The sequence below is a fragment of the Contarinia nasturtii genome, unplaced genomic scaffold (assembly GCF_009176525.2).
Source record: "Contarinia nasturtii isolate CC-2019 unplaced genomic scaffold, AAFC_CNas_1.1 Cnas_scaffold_78, whole genome shotgun sequence".
Taxonomy (NCBI): domain Eukaryota; kingdom Metazoa; phylum Arthropoda; class Insecta; order Diptera; family Cecidomyiidae; genus Contarinia; species Contarinia nasturtii.
In genome coordinates this window covers 723,402-740,906 of record NW_022197436.1, presented here as the reverse complement: position 1 = coordinate 740,906, position 17,505 = coordinate 723,402, and the positions used below count along the sequence as shown (strand labels likewise).

Genomic DNA, 17,505 nt, shown 5'->3' with positions numbered 1-17,505 from the left:
TTTTTTATTTATTTATTAAAGTTAAGAATAAGTTTAAATTTTTTGCTTATTTTTGTTGTTGGCGTTATATTTGCTTTTAGTAGACTAAATTGTAAGAAAACAAGCATGTGCTCTTCCGTATGTTTTAACAAAGAAAATAAGAAAGAAATGAGACGAGAGAAAGTAAAAAAAAATCGTTTCAAACAAGTGCACAATTTGTATGCAATTTGCAATCAAAATATTTTGTTTGAGAGAAGAAGTGATACAAACAAAGTAATTTGCTTGAAACTGTTTGGCGTCTTTTCGAACTTATCACTTGGAAAGATGAAATACGCGCGCTTGCATCATCGTCGTCATCACACACACACACACACACACATAGAGCAAGATAGAGACAGACCAGCAACAGTTTAGAGCGCTTGATTGTATGCTCATGATGGTGACGATGCAATGCGAATTATGAAATGTATAAATTTATATTCGTATGGAAAAATTGAACTCCTTTCGAAAAGAATGTTAAAACGTTTAACTCTCTGTCTCACTATTTCTCACTTTCTCTCACGTCCACCGCCTCTATTTAGCTAAGTGAATTTAAAATATGGATGCACTTAAGAATATACATATTATCTATACAAGTGTACATATCATAATATAACTTTAATGTTTCTGCTCTTTAAACATAACAATATGAACAATTTACAAATGCATTTTAGTTGACTCTCTCGCTCTTTCACCAACTCTGTTTATATATTCATCAAATTGATTAAGTTAAACAATACACAGAGTTGTGTCTCTCACAAGTGAAATTTGTGCTTCCGACAGAATTCTCATTCTAGGACCGAGTGGTATGCCCATTTTAGATAAACGCTCTTCACCCAAATACGGAAGTTCTATCATTCCCACTCGTTCCGATTCAAATAGATTCGCATATTTCTGGCCACATGAAGAAAACACCGTACGGCAACAGCAACAGCAACAGCAAAAACCGATAAAAAAGTAAACATATTTTAGTTTTCGGTTCGTTAAATTTATGTATCCTATATGTTAAAAGTTGTGTAAATTATATAGCGGGCATTTTACCTCATAGCCCAAACTTCTTAGAAATAGTCTCATCAGGGGCGGGTCTTCACCAAAGAAGTTACGCAATTTTTTTACTCGTTTTGGGTTTGTTAGATTTGGTGGTTCTGGTTCGATTGTATTATTATTGGCAGACACGGTGCTGCGTTGCAAATTCTGTGTACGAGCCGCTTGAGTTCGACTATTGAAAGACGGAAGAGAGAGTTTTTGTTTATTTATTTATATAATTTACGTTTGAATTTGGTATCGTCTTTTTTTTCTCTCGTTTGAGTGCTTTGTTTGCATGTTTTTTTTTTCTTCATTTAATTGAAATGAATACCTTAAAGTGGCGAATTCATCGCGAAGCTTTTCCAGTTCTTGGGTTACCAAATGCTGAGACCGCATTTCAGACGATAAATGGGCAACGCTACGAGCCAATGTTACGACATGTGATTCAAGTCTTTGGAAACGCTTATTTATTCCCTAATCGAATGGAAAATAATATTCAATCATTCATTTTATCCGTCACAAAGAAACAAGAACATAAAAGAAAAGTGTGTAGAAAAAAATAGTTTTGTTCGTACTTTGACATCTTTAATTTTTCGTCGTTCATCAATTCGTCGACGATCTCGAATTGGTCGGCCACTGATTGAACTTGACGGAAGCGATGATAAGCTCCCGTGACGACGGCGAATACCAATACCTCGTGGTCGTAATGACTCTTGCAAACGCCCTGGAAAATTACTTCGTGAGCCAAGCATTTTCAAGACCTCACCATACCTAGAATTAAGGGAAACGAGTTATTGCTAATCATCGTCCATTGCATATGCTCAAGTTTAAGCTAAAAAAAACTTACATATGCTCAAGTCCTTCGAGTTGTGATCGAATGTGTCGAATGCCCTGTGTATCGGTTTCGGAGTCACTAACTGATTGTGTCGTGCCCCAGGCTGCTCCCAGCAGAGATTCCAAATCCAACGACCGTGTCGTATTTGACGTGAGATCGTTATCCAAACCAAAAACTATGCCAAATAAAATAGAAAGTGTTTAATGTGGTTTCAATGCCAAACAATCCATCTATTTTGTTTTAAATTACACTTACGGTGTCGCTTTAGAACAGCTTGTTCATGCTTTTTTCCTGAGAACTTTTGTGACGGCTTTCCATATGAGACCCCTGTAAATCGAAATGGTGCTTTAAAAACATTTCTATCGCTTTTTATAAAATCACAAATTGAAATGCACAAACGTTGAAATGGTCATATATTTGTTTTGCGGTCAATTCTTTGGAATCATTTATGTGCTTTCCAATAAAAAAAATGAATTTTATGTACTTTGGTTACATTAATCGCAATTCAAATGGTTTTTTTGTATTTTGGAGTTTTTTCAATGTTTTCGAAAACATTAATGCATGCACATTTAATTTGAATCGTTTCGTATTTGTTTTGATTCATCAAGAGTTCACAAATGAAAACTAAATAATTTCAATATTTTATGATTGGTGACCGATAGAATTGAAAATGATTCATGATTAAAATAGTTCACTTTACATAAAATATATAAAATTTGATGTTGTGCGTACCTTGTTTATGAATTGCCGATCCCGGCCAACCGGCTCGAGACGGTCCAATTGCCGATGCTCCGCGTCCCGGTCGATTATAGCTATCCGTTCCATATTCTTGTTTGGATACATCCTTTGAATTGGAAGGCATTTTGTACGAACTATTATCAGGTGACAATGGTGGTAATGGTGGTGACATTGACGATACACTTCCGGACACTGTACTTTCAGGTCGAAGTGATAACGCTTGCATGCTTGGATCTAAAATGTGTCGAAGTTCAGCATCGACAATGTCAACCCATTCGGAATCGTCATTTTTTGTATCATCGCGTAACGGTGAATCCGAACTTTCTGTATCAAGTTGTGCTTTGCGACCGCTTGAATATGCGGCACTACCACGACCCGAATCAACATTTGAACTTTGATTTCCGCTTTTATCGTAGTCAGAACTATTTGCTGAACCTGATACATTTTTATTTGCATCATGCGTTTGACGTGGTTCCATTCTTTGTAACGGCTGTAGCTTCGACTGTTGCTGTTGCTGCTGCTGCTGCTGCTGCTGTTGTTGTTGTTGCTGTGACATTTGTGGCGTAGTCTCGTGTGGACCGGTTGATTCACTCTCTTGTAGTCGCTTTTGAAATGATGCACGTTGTGCATCTTGACGGGTTTGCAATAATGCCGACGTTGACATTTCCGTTTGGCTGGAAAATCGTCCGGCAAATGCATTCACATTTTGATTTGGTTGCTACATGAAAAATGTGTAAAACATATGAAATTTTAAAATCACATTTACTAAATTCAACTAGTCACTTGAATCATCGATTGAATATTTGATTATATACCATATTCACCTGGGACTGATGTTGATGCATATGTGAGTGTTGATATTGATTTGGTTGATTGTTCAAATATTGATGTTGAAATAGGGATGAAAATGACTGGTAATGCGGTTGTTGTTGTTGCTGCTGTTGTATTGGCTAGAAAAATGCAATGTATTTAGAATGTTTTTTTTTTTTCGTTGTGAAATTTGCTTGCTTACCGGATGTGGCGGAGGTTGTGTTGGTGGTGTTGACAAATGATACATTGTTTGTGGCCGTCGATTAACTATTCTAGTGGATTGTTCGATTTTCTTGAATCCCCCGTCATCGCTGTCGGTGACAATGTCGGTTGAATTGCGTCGCTCAAACATTGGTAAATTGAGTTGTGGCTGTGAAGCGGCCCGTTCTTGTTGGATCTTTCGAAATACATCACTGCCGACACCGTTACCATTCATTGCACCAGCGGCACCATTCGTTTTTTGCGCAATATTTGGTTGTGATTGATTCAAATTTTGCATTTGCCGAATATGCGATGGGATTGGAGTATGTGGCATTCGAAAATCATCATTTGGTGATTTACCGATACTTTGGGAGAGGTTTTGTTGTTGTTGTTGCTGCTGCTGCTGCTGTTGTTGCACAACTACAACATTATTAAGTTCATCGGCCACATCGTTGTTGTCCTTCTTGAATTTGGAAGAAATCAAATCTTTTAAGGTGTGATAGGTTTTTGTGACTGCATTTTTATTATTGGCATCTCTATCGCGACCGACATTATCTCGATCAGCTAAAGCCGTCACATCTTCCGGCAAACGGGCCGGTGTACGTGATATAGCACCAGTCAACGATGACTGCGTCTGTTGAATGATCGGCTGATGTTGTTGTTGCAATATCTCTTGCGAATTTGAATGCTGCGAATTTTGCTGTTGAGGTTGAATGAAATGAAAAGAGAAAAAGCATTAGAAGATGGCATAAAAATCAAATCATAAAACACTAACAATTTATGGATAAAGAGAGAGCGAGAGTGGGGAAGGGAGAGGCTCATTTCATTCGAAAGCCATATCGTATAATAATACATTTATTAGTATGCCCTGAAATATTCTATGCGAATTCATTTGGTTGATTCGTTGTGTATTTTTATTTTCTTTCGCGGGGCGTGTGCGTGCACTACGCTCTGATGCAGAGCGCCATTTTTACTAAATGCAAGTAACAACGAACGAAACAGTGAACCGCAGCGAAAAAAAAAACAATAAAAAAATTGGTTTTCGCTTTAATTTTTTTTTTGTATAAACAATAGAGTAATTCTTCGGTGTTCTTTTGTGCAGCTTTTGCCATTTGTCTTTTCTTCTTTCCTTCTTTCTTTCGTTGGTTTTTTTTCTTCTTCTTTATTTGTTATGCTTTGTGCGCAAATTTGCTGTATGATCGATGCAGACGCGGTGGAAGTTTCAAAGAGCCGACACATGCAAAATGCGAGCAGACAGCAACAAGTGCATACACCGACTCTGCGTCGGCCTATTGCATATCTATTAACGACTAGGTTCGTTTAGCGTGTGCAAAGAAAGAAAAGACAAGTAAACAAAATGCATGTTACAACGAACATCGAGTTAATTGCATGCACCGAATGAATATTTAAAAAAAAATGCTGAGCAAAAAAAAGACACATAAGTAAACTAAACAACAACTGTTTGTTATTGAGGGACCACTATAGATGTGCTTACATGTTCCAGTGCAAATTCCACCATGTCTTGGTGCTTGAATGCCGGACTCTAAACAAATCACCTCTGGCGAATACGGATGATTAGAGTTTTTTTTTTTTGAAAACAACAATACACAAAAAAAACACTGCTATATTATTTGCTTGAATAGAAGGGATTTGTAACGTCTTCAGATTTGGTCACACACACACACAAACACAATTGTTTACTTTTTCTCTCTCATTGAGACATTGAGAATTTGAGTTTTGGGTGAGGATTGTTCGAATGAATTCAGCAATGGAATTGCTTCACACGATGATGATTATGATGATGCCTATGTTGACACTGTACGATGACGACGTCGATGACGATGGTGGTGGTGGGCAACAAAAGAACACAAAAAGAAAATTTAATTATACACTTGTTTTGCATCTCAAAATACTTTTCTCTCTCTCATTCTCTCGCCCACTTTGGATTTTCCCATTTCTCTTTAATCTTTTACATCAGTTCCGTGCATAAGAAGAGCGTGCGCATAAATGAAACAGAGAACACACGAAGTCAAATGATTTTAATGAATAACAGTCGAAGTGAAATTCATATCAAAACATTTTCACACAGATATTTTCAGTTTTGTGACGTGCGTAGCATTGCATTGTTTCCATTCATCTGCGATATACACGCGCATTCCAAAAGATAGTTGCTCATCGCCCAAAAAACGCACACAAACTCGCTCGGAATAAGTCTTTGAATCAACTCACGAACTGAATATATAATCCAATTAAACGTATACACGCTTTATCTTAATTTTAGCGACGCTGAATGAATACACGGCAAATCACACTTAAAATCTGAAACCTAGTTCTCAGATTTGAAAAGATAAATCTCAATGTTTTTTTGTTCGTTTCGTCTTTCTCTCGTGTGACTATCGAATGAAATATTGTTTATTCTTTGGAATCTCTATTTGGTAAAGCAGAGCAGCATGAGGAAGACGAAGAGAAAGAAAAACGCACAGAACATAACCGTCCAAGAACGAAGCCAATTTTCTCGCGAATTATCAAACAAAAGACTCTCTGTAAAGTTGAATGACATCAAATGATTTTAACCAGAGCCAAACTAACGTTGAATGTAGTCAGCACATTCGATTTATCATTTTCCATTCTTTTTCACTACAATCGCACTATTCTTCACACAACAACAAAAAAACTAGCATGAAGAGACTTTGTTGGCATCTGTGTTTACAGTTTCATTTTCGACATCTCAACACATTTAGTTGATTTTAGTTTTTTATTGAACACACGCACGGAAAATTTGTTCGAGAAATGTCGAGATTAAAACAACAACAATATCAATGGAAAAGCACAAAAAACATGAATGAACTAATGAAAATAATCGAGAATGAAAACCACACCATCGGCACACCACATAATTGGAATGTTGTGTTCAATTCACAAAATTTACTCCCATTAATTTTGAACAAAGCCAAAATCGATATAGGGCAAACTCGAACAAAAACCTCGATCGATTACACACTTCACAATAAACTATTGGAATGCTCACTGGATTTTAAATCGAAATTCGAATTAATGGACAAAAAGAGTAGACAGTTGATTGCACTGTGCATTGCTCAAGATACAAAATGAAAATGATTAAGAACTTAAAATTCAGAAGCAACATCAACAGACATGCAGACATAGTCAGAATGAGTCAGGTGAAAAATAGCAAGAAAACATCACATAAATAACAAACAAAATAAGAAACAAAAGAAAAGAAAAACTTCTTCGCAATTAGATTACGTATATTAATAAATTGTTGCTTTTTTTCTCTTACTTTATCTCCCTCGTGCGCTCTCTTTTGCTCGTTCAGAGGCCTTCCCCACCCCACTCAACGCAGCAGCATAAGAATTGCAACGAAGAATAAGAAGAAGAGGTGAAAGAAGAGAACCGCTTGCAAAAATTTAATGAATTGGCATGCATTTATTTTTATATTCCGATGATTTACGTAAAAGAAAGCTGGAAATAAAGATATATACCAAAACACGTTCATTTTCATTGGGCGATCGAGTATAGACACAGTATTCAAATGAATATTTCGATGAAATTAATGCCATTTTTTGCTCGTTTTTTTTTTCAACGTCAACAATAATCCATGTGATGGATCTACGAATGGAGAAATGACAACGAAGACAACGATGACGGCGACGACAACACTAAAAATACATGATCGAAAATCAAGCAAAATCTGCATTGAAATGCAACAAACACATATGCACGCATATATTTTTTATATATAAAAAATGCAGATGCATTCTGAACGATATGTATACGAGAAAGAGAAAAACCGAAAGATAGGGATATGGCAATGGTGACGGGGCTCAAACAGAGATAGAACAACACCGGTACCACACTTCACTTATTGCATGCACAAAACTTATTGACTTGGAACGGAAATTGTAACGGTCGAGTCAGCACTGAAAACTGACTGAAGACCAAAGAGACACAACACTCCGATCGTCAGACACACACACATCCACTTATGCCTGAAAAAAGTATTCAGTAAGAGCATAGATTTATGCATCGCATTTCAGTTTTCAAACAAATCATTAAAAACTATTCCGGGAAAATTCAATCAATCAATTATGAATTCTACCGAGACTTCCTAGCACGCCCATAACGAACACACACACACACTCATTCAGCGCCACGAAATTCGCCACATGAAACAAAAAAAAACTTTTACAATCGTTCACTGTTGGTTTGCTACACGAATCACATTTGACACTTTTGGCCGAAATATTTGAGCTCGTCGGACACTAAATAATGCGAACATCCAACAAACAGTGTGATGTACGGTTCTTTTTCCGCCTCAATTTCTTTTTTAAATCGGAATAATTGAAAACGAATTAAGCTGTGAAGACGAGACAGTACACTGTCAGAGGCGCAATACACTTCGATCAAATGATCAAATCCAACTAACAATCAGACGCCGTAACAACGTACATGTTTTCCAAACTGATTACGGCCAAGATGAACGAAACAACAGAGATAGAAACGAAATAAAAATATATGTGATATTATGTGGAAATGTAATACGTATTTTAATTATTCTCTACACTCGCCTATGCGAAATTCAGAGTGCAAAATTAGATTTATATTATGTGAATTTATTTCTTTTGCTATTCTGCTGCTTTTATTGTTGTGTGTTGTTATTTCGTTTTTTTTTTCTTCTCTCCATTCAATCATTTGGCGCACCATAGGTTGCCAAGAAGAACGCACGTATTCGTGTGCAGATTTACACACATTTCATTTGGTTTATTCTTTGTTTCATTATTTTTTTTTTTGTTTTGTTTAAATAATTAAATCACTTTTTTACCACACATGCAATTCCTGTCGTGAGTACGAAGAAGATGTGTCAAAAACTCAACCATCATACAACAAGAAGTGTTGAGCTCATGTGAAAATCTCTTTTTTGTGTCTTCTTCTTCTTTTTAAAATTCAAAACAAGGGAAAAGATTTTAACTTTTACAGCCACACATCAAAATGATATTTCAAAACAACAACAACAACAATAACATAAACAGAAGACAAAGAAAAGTTGAACAAGAATTTGAAAAAAGTGTGAATGCACACACACATGCTCATGAAAAAGGAAAAAAAAAACGCGCGACAAATATCTTTTTTATCTTGCTTTGTTCGCACCCGAGCTGAATTTTTAATTCATTCTCGTTTCATTTTTGTATTTATTTTTTATAAGCTCGATTTTATTTCTCTTTTTTGGTGCTACGTGAGAGACTCTGATTTGATTTGAATCACACACACACACGCGGTCACACCAATCAACTTTTGATTGTTATGTGTGCAATTCAATCAAGACCGTATTCTCCGTTGGAACCGAATTTTGACTCTTTTTTCTTCTTTCTCTCTCTCTCTCTCTCTCTCTCTCTCTCTCTCTCTCTTTCAAATGCTCACACTTTTGAGCTGCACACACATTCTAAGAAAAAGCGAAAAACACTTACCCATGCATGTACTTGTTTCGGAGGATGATCAGGTGCAATGGAGCCCGGTTGACGTGATAATAGTGGTAGACCGGCACGGCGTACACCAGATGGGGTGCGCGACTCATGCATTAATGGAATTTTTGATGATGCCTTGTCACTAGACAATATCAGTTCGCGTTCAATCTGTCAGAAACGAGTACCGGAAATTGAAACAAATATCGATTATCATGATTTATTTTCAACATATAACATCATTCGCGTATGTACGCTAAAACGAAAGCCGAAAATTGCCCACAGTAAAGTGAACTGAAATTTTCTCACTCTCGTTTCGTATTGCATTTTCGACATCATGATTACTTCATTTTATATCATATTTGTGTCACATTTGTGTGTGTATGTGTATTAAATCTCTTCTTACCGGAAATTTAGATGAATGTGTTCGCAACGATACGGACGATACATTTGGTTGAGTGTCATTGATTAGTGTCATGCCTGGTATTTGAGCGTCTGTATAAGCATTGCTGCTGCTTTCATTTAATGGTGCTGGTGGCATTTTGTACGGAGGACTTTCAGTCTTCAATGATGATTTCAATGATAATTTTGTCAATGCGGCCGTTAAATATGATGACGATTGACTTTGCACTGGTCCGCTACTGTTTATGGATGATTTTGATTCAACGCCAGCTGAAAATACCAGAAACATATATTAAATAAATTAATTAAAATGCATGTTTATATTTATTTTCTACATATATTTTGAGATTTTCTTCAAACAAAAATGGAAATTCAGATGATTTTTTTTTGTCAACAATCTTTTTATGTCACTTTCTCAACGAATCCAACGATTTTCCGTTGAATTAACTGCGATAAAAGAAGATTTTTCTCATTTATTTCAAACAGCATGTGATTTCATTAGATACCTTGTTGTCGCTGATGACGTTGTTGCTGCTTAATCTGTCTCACTGTGCGCACTTTCATGGCGTTAAGTTGAATGTGAACTCACAAAATGGTCATATAAACGAATTTAGTCAATTCTAATAAAACAAATCCCAAGAAAAGCAAAATATTCGTAAAAAATGGCTTAATCATTGCCAATCATTTGTCAATAATTTATCTCAACATGTCACTGTGATACTGTCTCACAAAATGCTTAACACCATTTTCGATTCGTCATTCGAAAATCCCATTAAATCACTATTTTGGTATATTTAACGAGCGCATATCAAATAACTATAAACAATATTTAATTAGCAACGATTTATCATATAATAATCGATACATTTCGAGCAATGTCGAACCAATGCAGCACTGGACCCAATGACAAGAAAAGAAATAGATGTTTTGATGATGGGTTTTTTTTTCGCTCTCGTCCCAAGTGATAATCGATAAAGAATTGAATATCGCCCATTAAAAAATATGGCAAAACGAGATGAGATTTTGGAAGTGCTTATTTTGGATATTGGCCAAAACAAAAAGAAGTATGTGGTCAAAAGGCCAAATCATAAATAGTCGTGGTCAAGTAGAATGTGAGTTGTGAAATCAAAGAGAAAACGATGTCAATCATTTCAATTCAATATAACATGCCAATCTGGGTATGCTATTGTTTTTTTAGCCCCCTCTTGGAGTTTCTAATGAATTTGTCAACTTTTATTGTTGCGTTGAAATGCGCATATGTTCCAAACAGCCCACCCGGACTATCGATTCGAGCTTTTGTTCCGAGCAGAGATTAACCTATTTTACATGCGTCAATTAAACATTAATTTTGATTGGATGTTCATTTGTTTTTTTTTACCGTTGGCGTCACACAAAACACAAAAACCACAATTTATGACACTGGAATGTGTTTATTAAATGTCTATCTCCGATAGAGAGATAGACAAAAATGAAGAATCGAACATGCATAAAAAGTAGCCACAGCATATTAAACAACAGTTTAGTTGCAGTTGAGTTATCGCATAGTTTGAGCTATGGCACTCTGTCTATGCCGGTCTATGCTTTTAATTGGTCAAGCAATATTGTATTGCGAAAAATGCTCGTCTTGGTTGGACATTGGCTGCAAAATACATATAAAAATTTAATGAGCTGATGTTAGCACAAAAAAATGACATCTAACCGTTTTGTTTTTTTCGGTAGCAACCATATTACGAAAAGTGCGAATAAACGTGAGAACATGTTTGGCATTTTATGACAAAAGAAAAACGTTTTTATCCGATTACAGCTGAATTTCGGTATCGTACATATAATGAGCATATTCAAGGCGCTAAAGAACATTTTACGAACGAGTCAAGTGAAATGGCAGAGAGAGAGAGAGAGAGAAACACACAAATGCACAGCTCACAACGAAGCAAATAAATGTGATTCCACGAAATGTATGCGATTAAATGAAAAATATTCTTTGAACATTTTGAAATTTTATAACGAGAGAAAATATCACAGCAAGAGCTAATTAAAATAGGTGTGTGTGTGTGTGCGCGGGTTTTTGAGTACAATGCGATATTTTTTTTTCAAATAGATTATCACTATTTAATACTTGAATGAAGGATAGAGAAAAAAAAGTAACATGAGCTGGTGCGGTTCACCATAAAATGTAAAATGTTGCATCACATTGTTAAAGGTTTTCAAAGTTTTTGCATCATTTATTACGCATGCACTGCATAAATATCACTGTACACCAATTGCTTGTACACTATTTTTTTTGCTGCTGATTTTTCAACCACAGACACAATGGCATTGCCATGAATTAACGCATATTTGTTGAATTAGCTGATATTTTATTGAAAAATAGAAAGTTAGACCCGAAATACCGACACCCCATGATCGTAGAGAATATAAAATTCATTGCAAAGAAGACAAATTGTTTCTTCTATTGAATTCAAATCACATTATACGTGGCTAAAGATGAAAATTAACACAATCATTTTATTGCTTTCAATTGAGAATCGTGATTAATAATTGTTATATTTTTACACAGCAAGTTCACACATACACACTGGATAATCGATCGTTCGTTAAACTTTATTTTTGTTGATATTCAAATTGTATTTAGTTTTTTTTTGAAAAAAAATCTGTTGCTCTTGTTTTTGTTGTTTCGTCAAATAGTCACGCACAGAAATTTCTCTTAATTTCGGAAGACGTAGGGTAACATTTGTGCACTCATATTCAGTTGTGCATATATCGGACGCGCGCTCAAATTGCAACTGAAAAATCGGTTTGTCGACACTGACGGCGACCGCCTACACTGTGACCATGCGAGCATAAAAATATATGCTACCGATTCAATGGGCTTTTGGGCGACTGAGCATAGCTTTTTGTTACCATTTACATAACGAATTATTACAAAAACGAAACAACGACAACAACATAAAAATGAAGAAAAAAAAACGGCCTCTGCACAACCTGACATTTCGACAAGTAAACGGATTTGCGTGTACGCGCGCGTTTATGCTTGCTCAGCAAAATTATGCGTTGTATCATATAAACATACACATACACTCATACTTGATTATGCCCGTCTCTCATTTTCGACGGTATCTTTAAAATTAACGTAGGAAAAAAACAAACCATTGTATGTATACATTGTGTGAAACAAGTGCCGGAATGAAACAAAAACACAAGTGCTGCTCCAGAAAATAAATACCAAATTAAAAATGAATACTAAATCAAAAATACTGAAACAAAAAAAAAAACCACGATGAATTCAAGTGGAATTGGAGTAATTGTCATTTAAAATGCAACCACACCATTCTTCCCCATTTTTGGAGTGAATTCGAAAATCGACGAAATACAAAAAAAAAACACAGAGAGACAGACACACGTGTATTCGTGTATTGTATTTTAAATGCTAGTCAAGCAACCGTGACGAATATTATTTGGGCGCCGATGGTTGAACTGCACTCAGACACACACACACCCAAAACAAAAAAGCAATTTCCCTTTCTTCTTGGAACACAAATTTTCATACATGCAATATAAAACAAACCAATCGCTTGGCCACAATGAATGCCATCGAAAATATATTGCACTTGTTGCACTCACTCATACACTAAATACGGAACTTATGATGTGTATTTGTCAACAGCAGGAATAAAACTAAACATCCATATTTTTTTCGTTGGGAGTTGTCACATCGTTTAGTCTAATTTACAGTTAGTTGAAAGCAATTAAATCATGTTGAAATCAAGGGATTCAACCGACAATCATATTTCCAGCGGAAGTACCAAAAATTCACAAGGGAACCGTTTCTCGTCGTTTTTTTTTTGTTAGCCATCTCTAAAGCATAATAATTAGCAATTTTTTTTGGTACGTAATTCACATCGAAAAATGACTCTTCGTTCACATTTGAATCGTGGTACATCTTTTAAAAACTATTGAGCATCGCCCTAAAAGAGACGACAAACCGTGATGATGACGATGACGACTTCTATACAATAGAAGTGGCGGTAAATTGCGTTTCTTTACATAATAATTACATCAAAAATTAATTGCCGAACCAACACGTGAAAAATGATGTGCGAGCCGCTGTTAAAGGCAACAAGAAAATAAAAAATGAACAACAACGTATTTAATTATTTATAAATTCTTCGTTCGGCCATTCGTCATAAGATTATAGCACAACGCGCAACAATTAACATGCTTCAAATACACTTAAACTGTTTCTTTTCATCTCTCTTTCAATGAAAATAAAAACAAGAACGTAAATGTCCATTTCATTTCATGGAATATACTCTCTTGTGAAACAAAGTTAAAATAAATCGGTGGAGATAACGAAAAGAGACGAACGAACGAACGAAAAAAAAGTCATCTCTTCCGATGGAAGAAGAACATCTCCAAGGAAGAAGAAGATGTGCACAGAGCACACTTAAAACACGCCAAATGATGAGAGAATTTCAAATTTCTTTGTGACATTTGGCATTTGCTTCGAATTTATTCTTGAAGAATTTTCAAATATGTGTATATGGTGGATGGTGCGTAATATTAAAAAAAAAAAAAAAATTCCAAACATGTGTTGCAAAGCAGCGATATCTTTATTCTTTCTCTTTTCAGTTATATTGTTCTGCTGTAATAGACAAAACTCATGAATAAAACTGGTCAATGGTTCCTGTTATAAATGCCTGATGAATAGCATGCATGACATTGTTTCCCCCTTCTTTTTTGATTCAATGCAACAACCAAATGAATGACTGAATGAAGAGAATAAATGTTTTTCTTTTCTTTTCTTTTTTAAAATGGTATTTTTTGGTGGTATTTATTTGCAGCAGGTGATTCAACACCGAATGGAGTACACACAACTGTCGTTGATGTTGAATGATGTCCAACAGTATTTATAAATGAAATACAAAACGATTTCATTTTGGCGCCTTCGCGTAATATCTTTTGTATCTCGTTTCTTTTTCTTAATTTATTTTGTTGGTTTTGCATTTTGACAAATGCGTGAAATGACAAATATTATGTTAATGAATAGAAGAAGTGTTATTAGCACAATCTTCAAATGGTATTTCATTTTTTTTTTTTTTTTTTTTTCATAAAAGTGAGTTCAATTCCAAGGAAATGGGTTCCATTCCATTCGGTGGTCGTAAGTGGTATATCGTTTCGTTTGTTCAGTTGTTGCAATTTAATTTTGTCGACCCGACCTCGGCCGGAATGAATGCAAACAATTTCAATTTATGAAGCGACGACGAGATATATTAGCGACATATGAGAGGGAGAGAGAGAAAATCCAGCACTTTTTTTGCATAATAGATGACTCGTACTCCTTTCTCGTTCACTCATGCTGAAGCGAGCTGGTCGTATCTTGTCTTTACCGGTAAAACATCGTTGCAAAGATATTAATATCGATTAAATTTACAACAACTTGGCTTCTTTGCACTGTACATCATGATGCAAATATGTGGATGCACGCTAGCGCAACTCGATCGATGTACGTGTGTGTACCTGAGAGAATCATGAGTGGATTACACACATTGCATGCTATTTTGTTGTTGCTGTTGTTGTTTCCCTCCTAACTATGAGGTTGATACACTTTCACATTAAATGCGTTCGATATATCGATGCGAGTACTCCCGTCTGCGAATCGAACGCAGAAGGAATATGCCAAGAAATTGCAAATGAGATGAATGCAATACGTGCTGAGTTCATATTCGTTTGAGTGTGTTTTGAGATGAATAGAGTACATTGTTTTCACACAATCGAAGTATGTCTTGTTGGCCTATGCAACATTGATAATCAAATGCATGATCATGCTCAAGTGTTTTTTTCTTCTTTTTTTCTTTTTTCACTTATTTCGAATCGGTTTTTTTTAATTCCTATTCATAAGTATAAAGCAATTCATTAGCTGAATCGACTGCATTTCATTCGAAATATGTTTCAGTTGAAAATGTACACATGAACAACAAGAAAAAAAAATGTTCATTCCATTTCATATTGAAGAATCTCACGTCTAATAAATGATAAAAGCATACACATACCTTTTGTAACTATGCCGTGCAATTTGTTCGCGTTCAAATCGATTTAATCCTGGAAAAATGTTGCAGCTAACATCCGTTTTTACTATTCACAAACACACTTGTTGCAAATGGGCATGAATGATGTTCACACACACACATACTCATACACATAAGTGCAAGTCAATTGCATTCCAATATGTGCAAATAAATTGCGTAGAAAAGCAGCAACAGCAGGCAAATACAATGTCATTTACTTTTAGTTTTGAATCCCGCACGAATGAACACGTTTTGATTGTTTTAGCACTCTTCGATTAATTGCTTGTAATCGCATAAATAACTTCACTCATAGTATGTGTTCTGCGAGCATCGAAATGGTCACTTACTTCGTCGGACTTCATCAAAGGCCGAATATATAAACCGAACGCAAATGGTTGGAAAATGAATTGGTTTTTGTGCGATGAGTTTGTGTGATTAAACAGTAGTATGGAATAGCTTTGTCTATGTCAATTGTATTTTCTTTGTATTTGTTTTTAATGCTGACGATTTGCTTTAAAGTAGAAGACATTAACAAGCACACAAAGTCACACACAGGGTCAATAGTAACACTTGTTCGGAATTTGAGGAAAAGAACAACAACAACTACATACATCGAATTTATAATATTCCTTTTCTTACACGATATTTTACACTGTAAGCGAAATAAAACAACAGGCAAACCACCTGCGGGCGTCGATGTTTCATGCACACAACATATTTAGCTATCCACTGAAATTAGCATTGCACAAAATCGGGCGATTTAACCGTTTTTCGTTTCTCTCTCTCTCTCTGTACCTCTCGTTTCGGTTGATCTTCAGAAAAAATCGTACCTTTAGTATTTAGCTGTTTTTATATTATGTTATTATTTTTGTTCCAAGACGAAAATGATCGAAATTTTGTTCGTTGTTTCTTTTGTAAACAGGTTTTTTGCGATATGCTACACTTTTCGTCTTGATTTAGTTCAAAAAGCAAGTTTTTCAATACACTTTTTCGATGCGTTCAGCACTTTTGGTTAATCGCTTTTAAAGAGGGCTTGATCCAACGGATCAACTAATCACGATTCATGCAAAATGTACGACACAAATTTTATATTGCATCAAAACAAAATTCATTCGAATAAATAAAAGACGCATTCAATTGAATAACACACAATAACACAAAAATATATCACACAATTTACGAAATTAATATTGAGTTTGATGTTTGTCTCTCATTCTCAACAATATGTAATAATGTTCATTTGTTTGAGCAGAGTCTTTTTTTTTTTGTATTTTAAACACAGAATGTTATGTACAAGACTGTGAAGCGATTGAATGAGCGCGAGCGCATGCTTAAGCGATCGATATATTCTTCGTCTTTCGACTGTTGCGTATGCACTGGTGCGGTCAATGGTTTTGGTTCAATAGAAGCCAACAAATAAATGAACACGATGACGAGTAAGCAACTATAAAATACAAAGAAATTATACGACGACGACAACGGCAACGATGGTGATGATGACGAACAAGAAGGAGATGGTAGAAAGATACAAACATATATAAGCGCGCGCGAACCAAATGAAACGTCAAACATGAAAAAAACAGAAGAAGTACACAAGAGGAAGGCAGAAGTGAGACAATTCAAAAGCCGTGAGCAAAGTGCGCAACTCACATTCGACTTAAGTCTTAAGAGTTTATTTTTTCATCGCTGCGCGGTTAGACCATATGCGTAGCATGCTCACTATAATATTTCGATGTAACCGTCTCTAGGGCTCACACATATGTGATCGTATATATGGCCGACGCAGTGACGGAACGAGCAAAAGAGCCAGAGAGAGGGAGAGAGAAGAGAGATAGAAGAAGAGATATAGAGGACGGGAGAGAAAGAGAAAGAGATCAATGAGAACTTTAAAACGAACGAACTAAAGAAGAAGAAAGGAAAGAAGACGATAAAA

General features: G+C 35.6%; 1 protein-coding gene across 7 annotated transcripts; it reads right to left on the bottom strand.

Annotated features, from left to right (window-relative positions):
- Positions 1–36: 36 nt before the first annotated feature.
- LOC116350191 (dual specificity protein kinase splA-like) lies at positions 37–16,756 on the bottom strand. Of its 7 annotated transcripts, none has more exons than XM_031782031.1 (13): positions 12,080–12,318; positions 10,014–10,127; positions 9,512–9,777; positions 9,112–9,276; positions 3,630–4,328; positions 3,433–3,567; positions 2,612–3,335; positions 2,135–2,206; positions 1,892–2,054; positions 1,620–1,815; positions 1,376–1,518; positions 1,060–1,237; positions 37–912 (listed from the first exon to the last, which is right to left on the bottom strand). In XM_031782031.1, the coding sequence occupies exons 2-13, from the start codon at positions 10,069–10,071 to the stop codon at positions 748–750; spliced, it is 2,964 nt and encodes a 987-aa protein (XP_031637891.1). In that variant the 5' UTR covers positions 10,072–10,127; positions 12,080–12,318; the 3' UTR covers positions 37–747. The 7 variants fall into 7 exon arrangements, with proteins under 7 accessions (XP_031637891.1, XP_031637967.1, XP_031637828.1 ...); XM_031782107.1 differs by lacking the exon at positions 12,080–12,318 and adding an exon at positions 11,898–11,916; XM_031781968.1 differs by lacking the exon at positions 12,080–12,318 and having other exon boundaries at positions 10,014–10,288.
- Between the last annotated feature and the right edge of the window lie 749 nt (positions 16,757–17,505).

Coding starts and splice junctions, on each gene's coding strand:
- LOC116350191 (XM_031782031.1), bottom strand. CDS start 10,071: ATGAAAGTGCGCACAGTGAGACAGATTAAGCAGCAACAACGTCATCAG. Junction 2,207..2,611: donor ATCGGCAATTCATAAACAAG/GTACGCACAACA, acceptor TTCGATTTACAG/GGGTCTCATATGGAAAGCCG. Junction 1,816..1,891: donor CTCGAAGGACTTGAGCATAT/GTAAGTTTTTTT, acceptor CCTTAATTCTAG/GTATGGTGAGGTCTTGAAAA.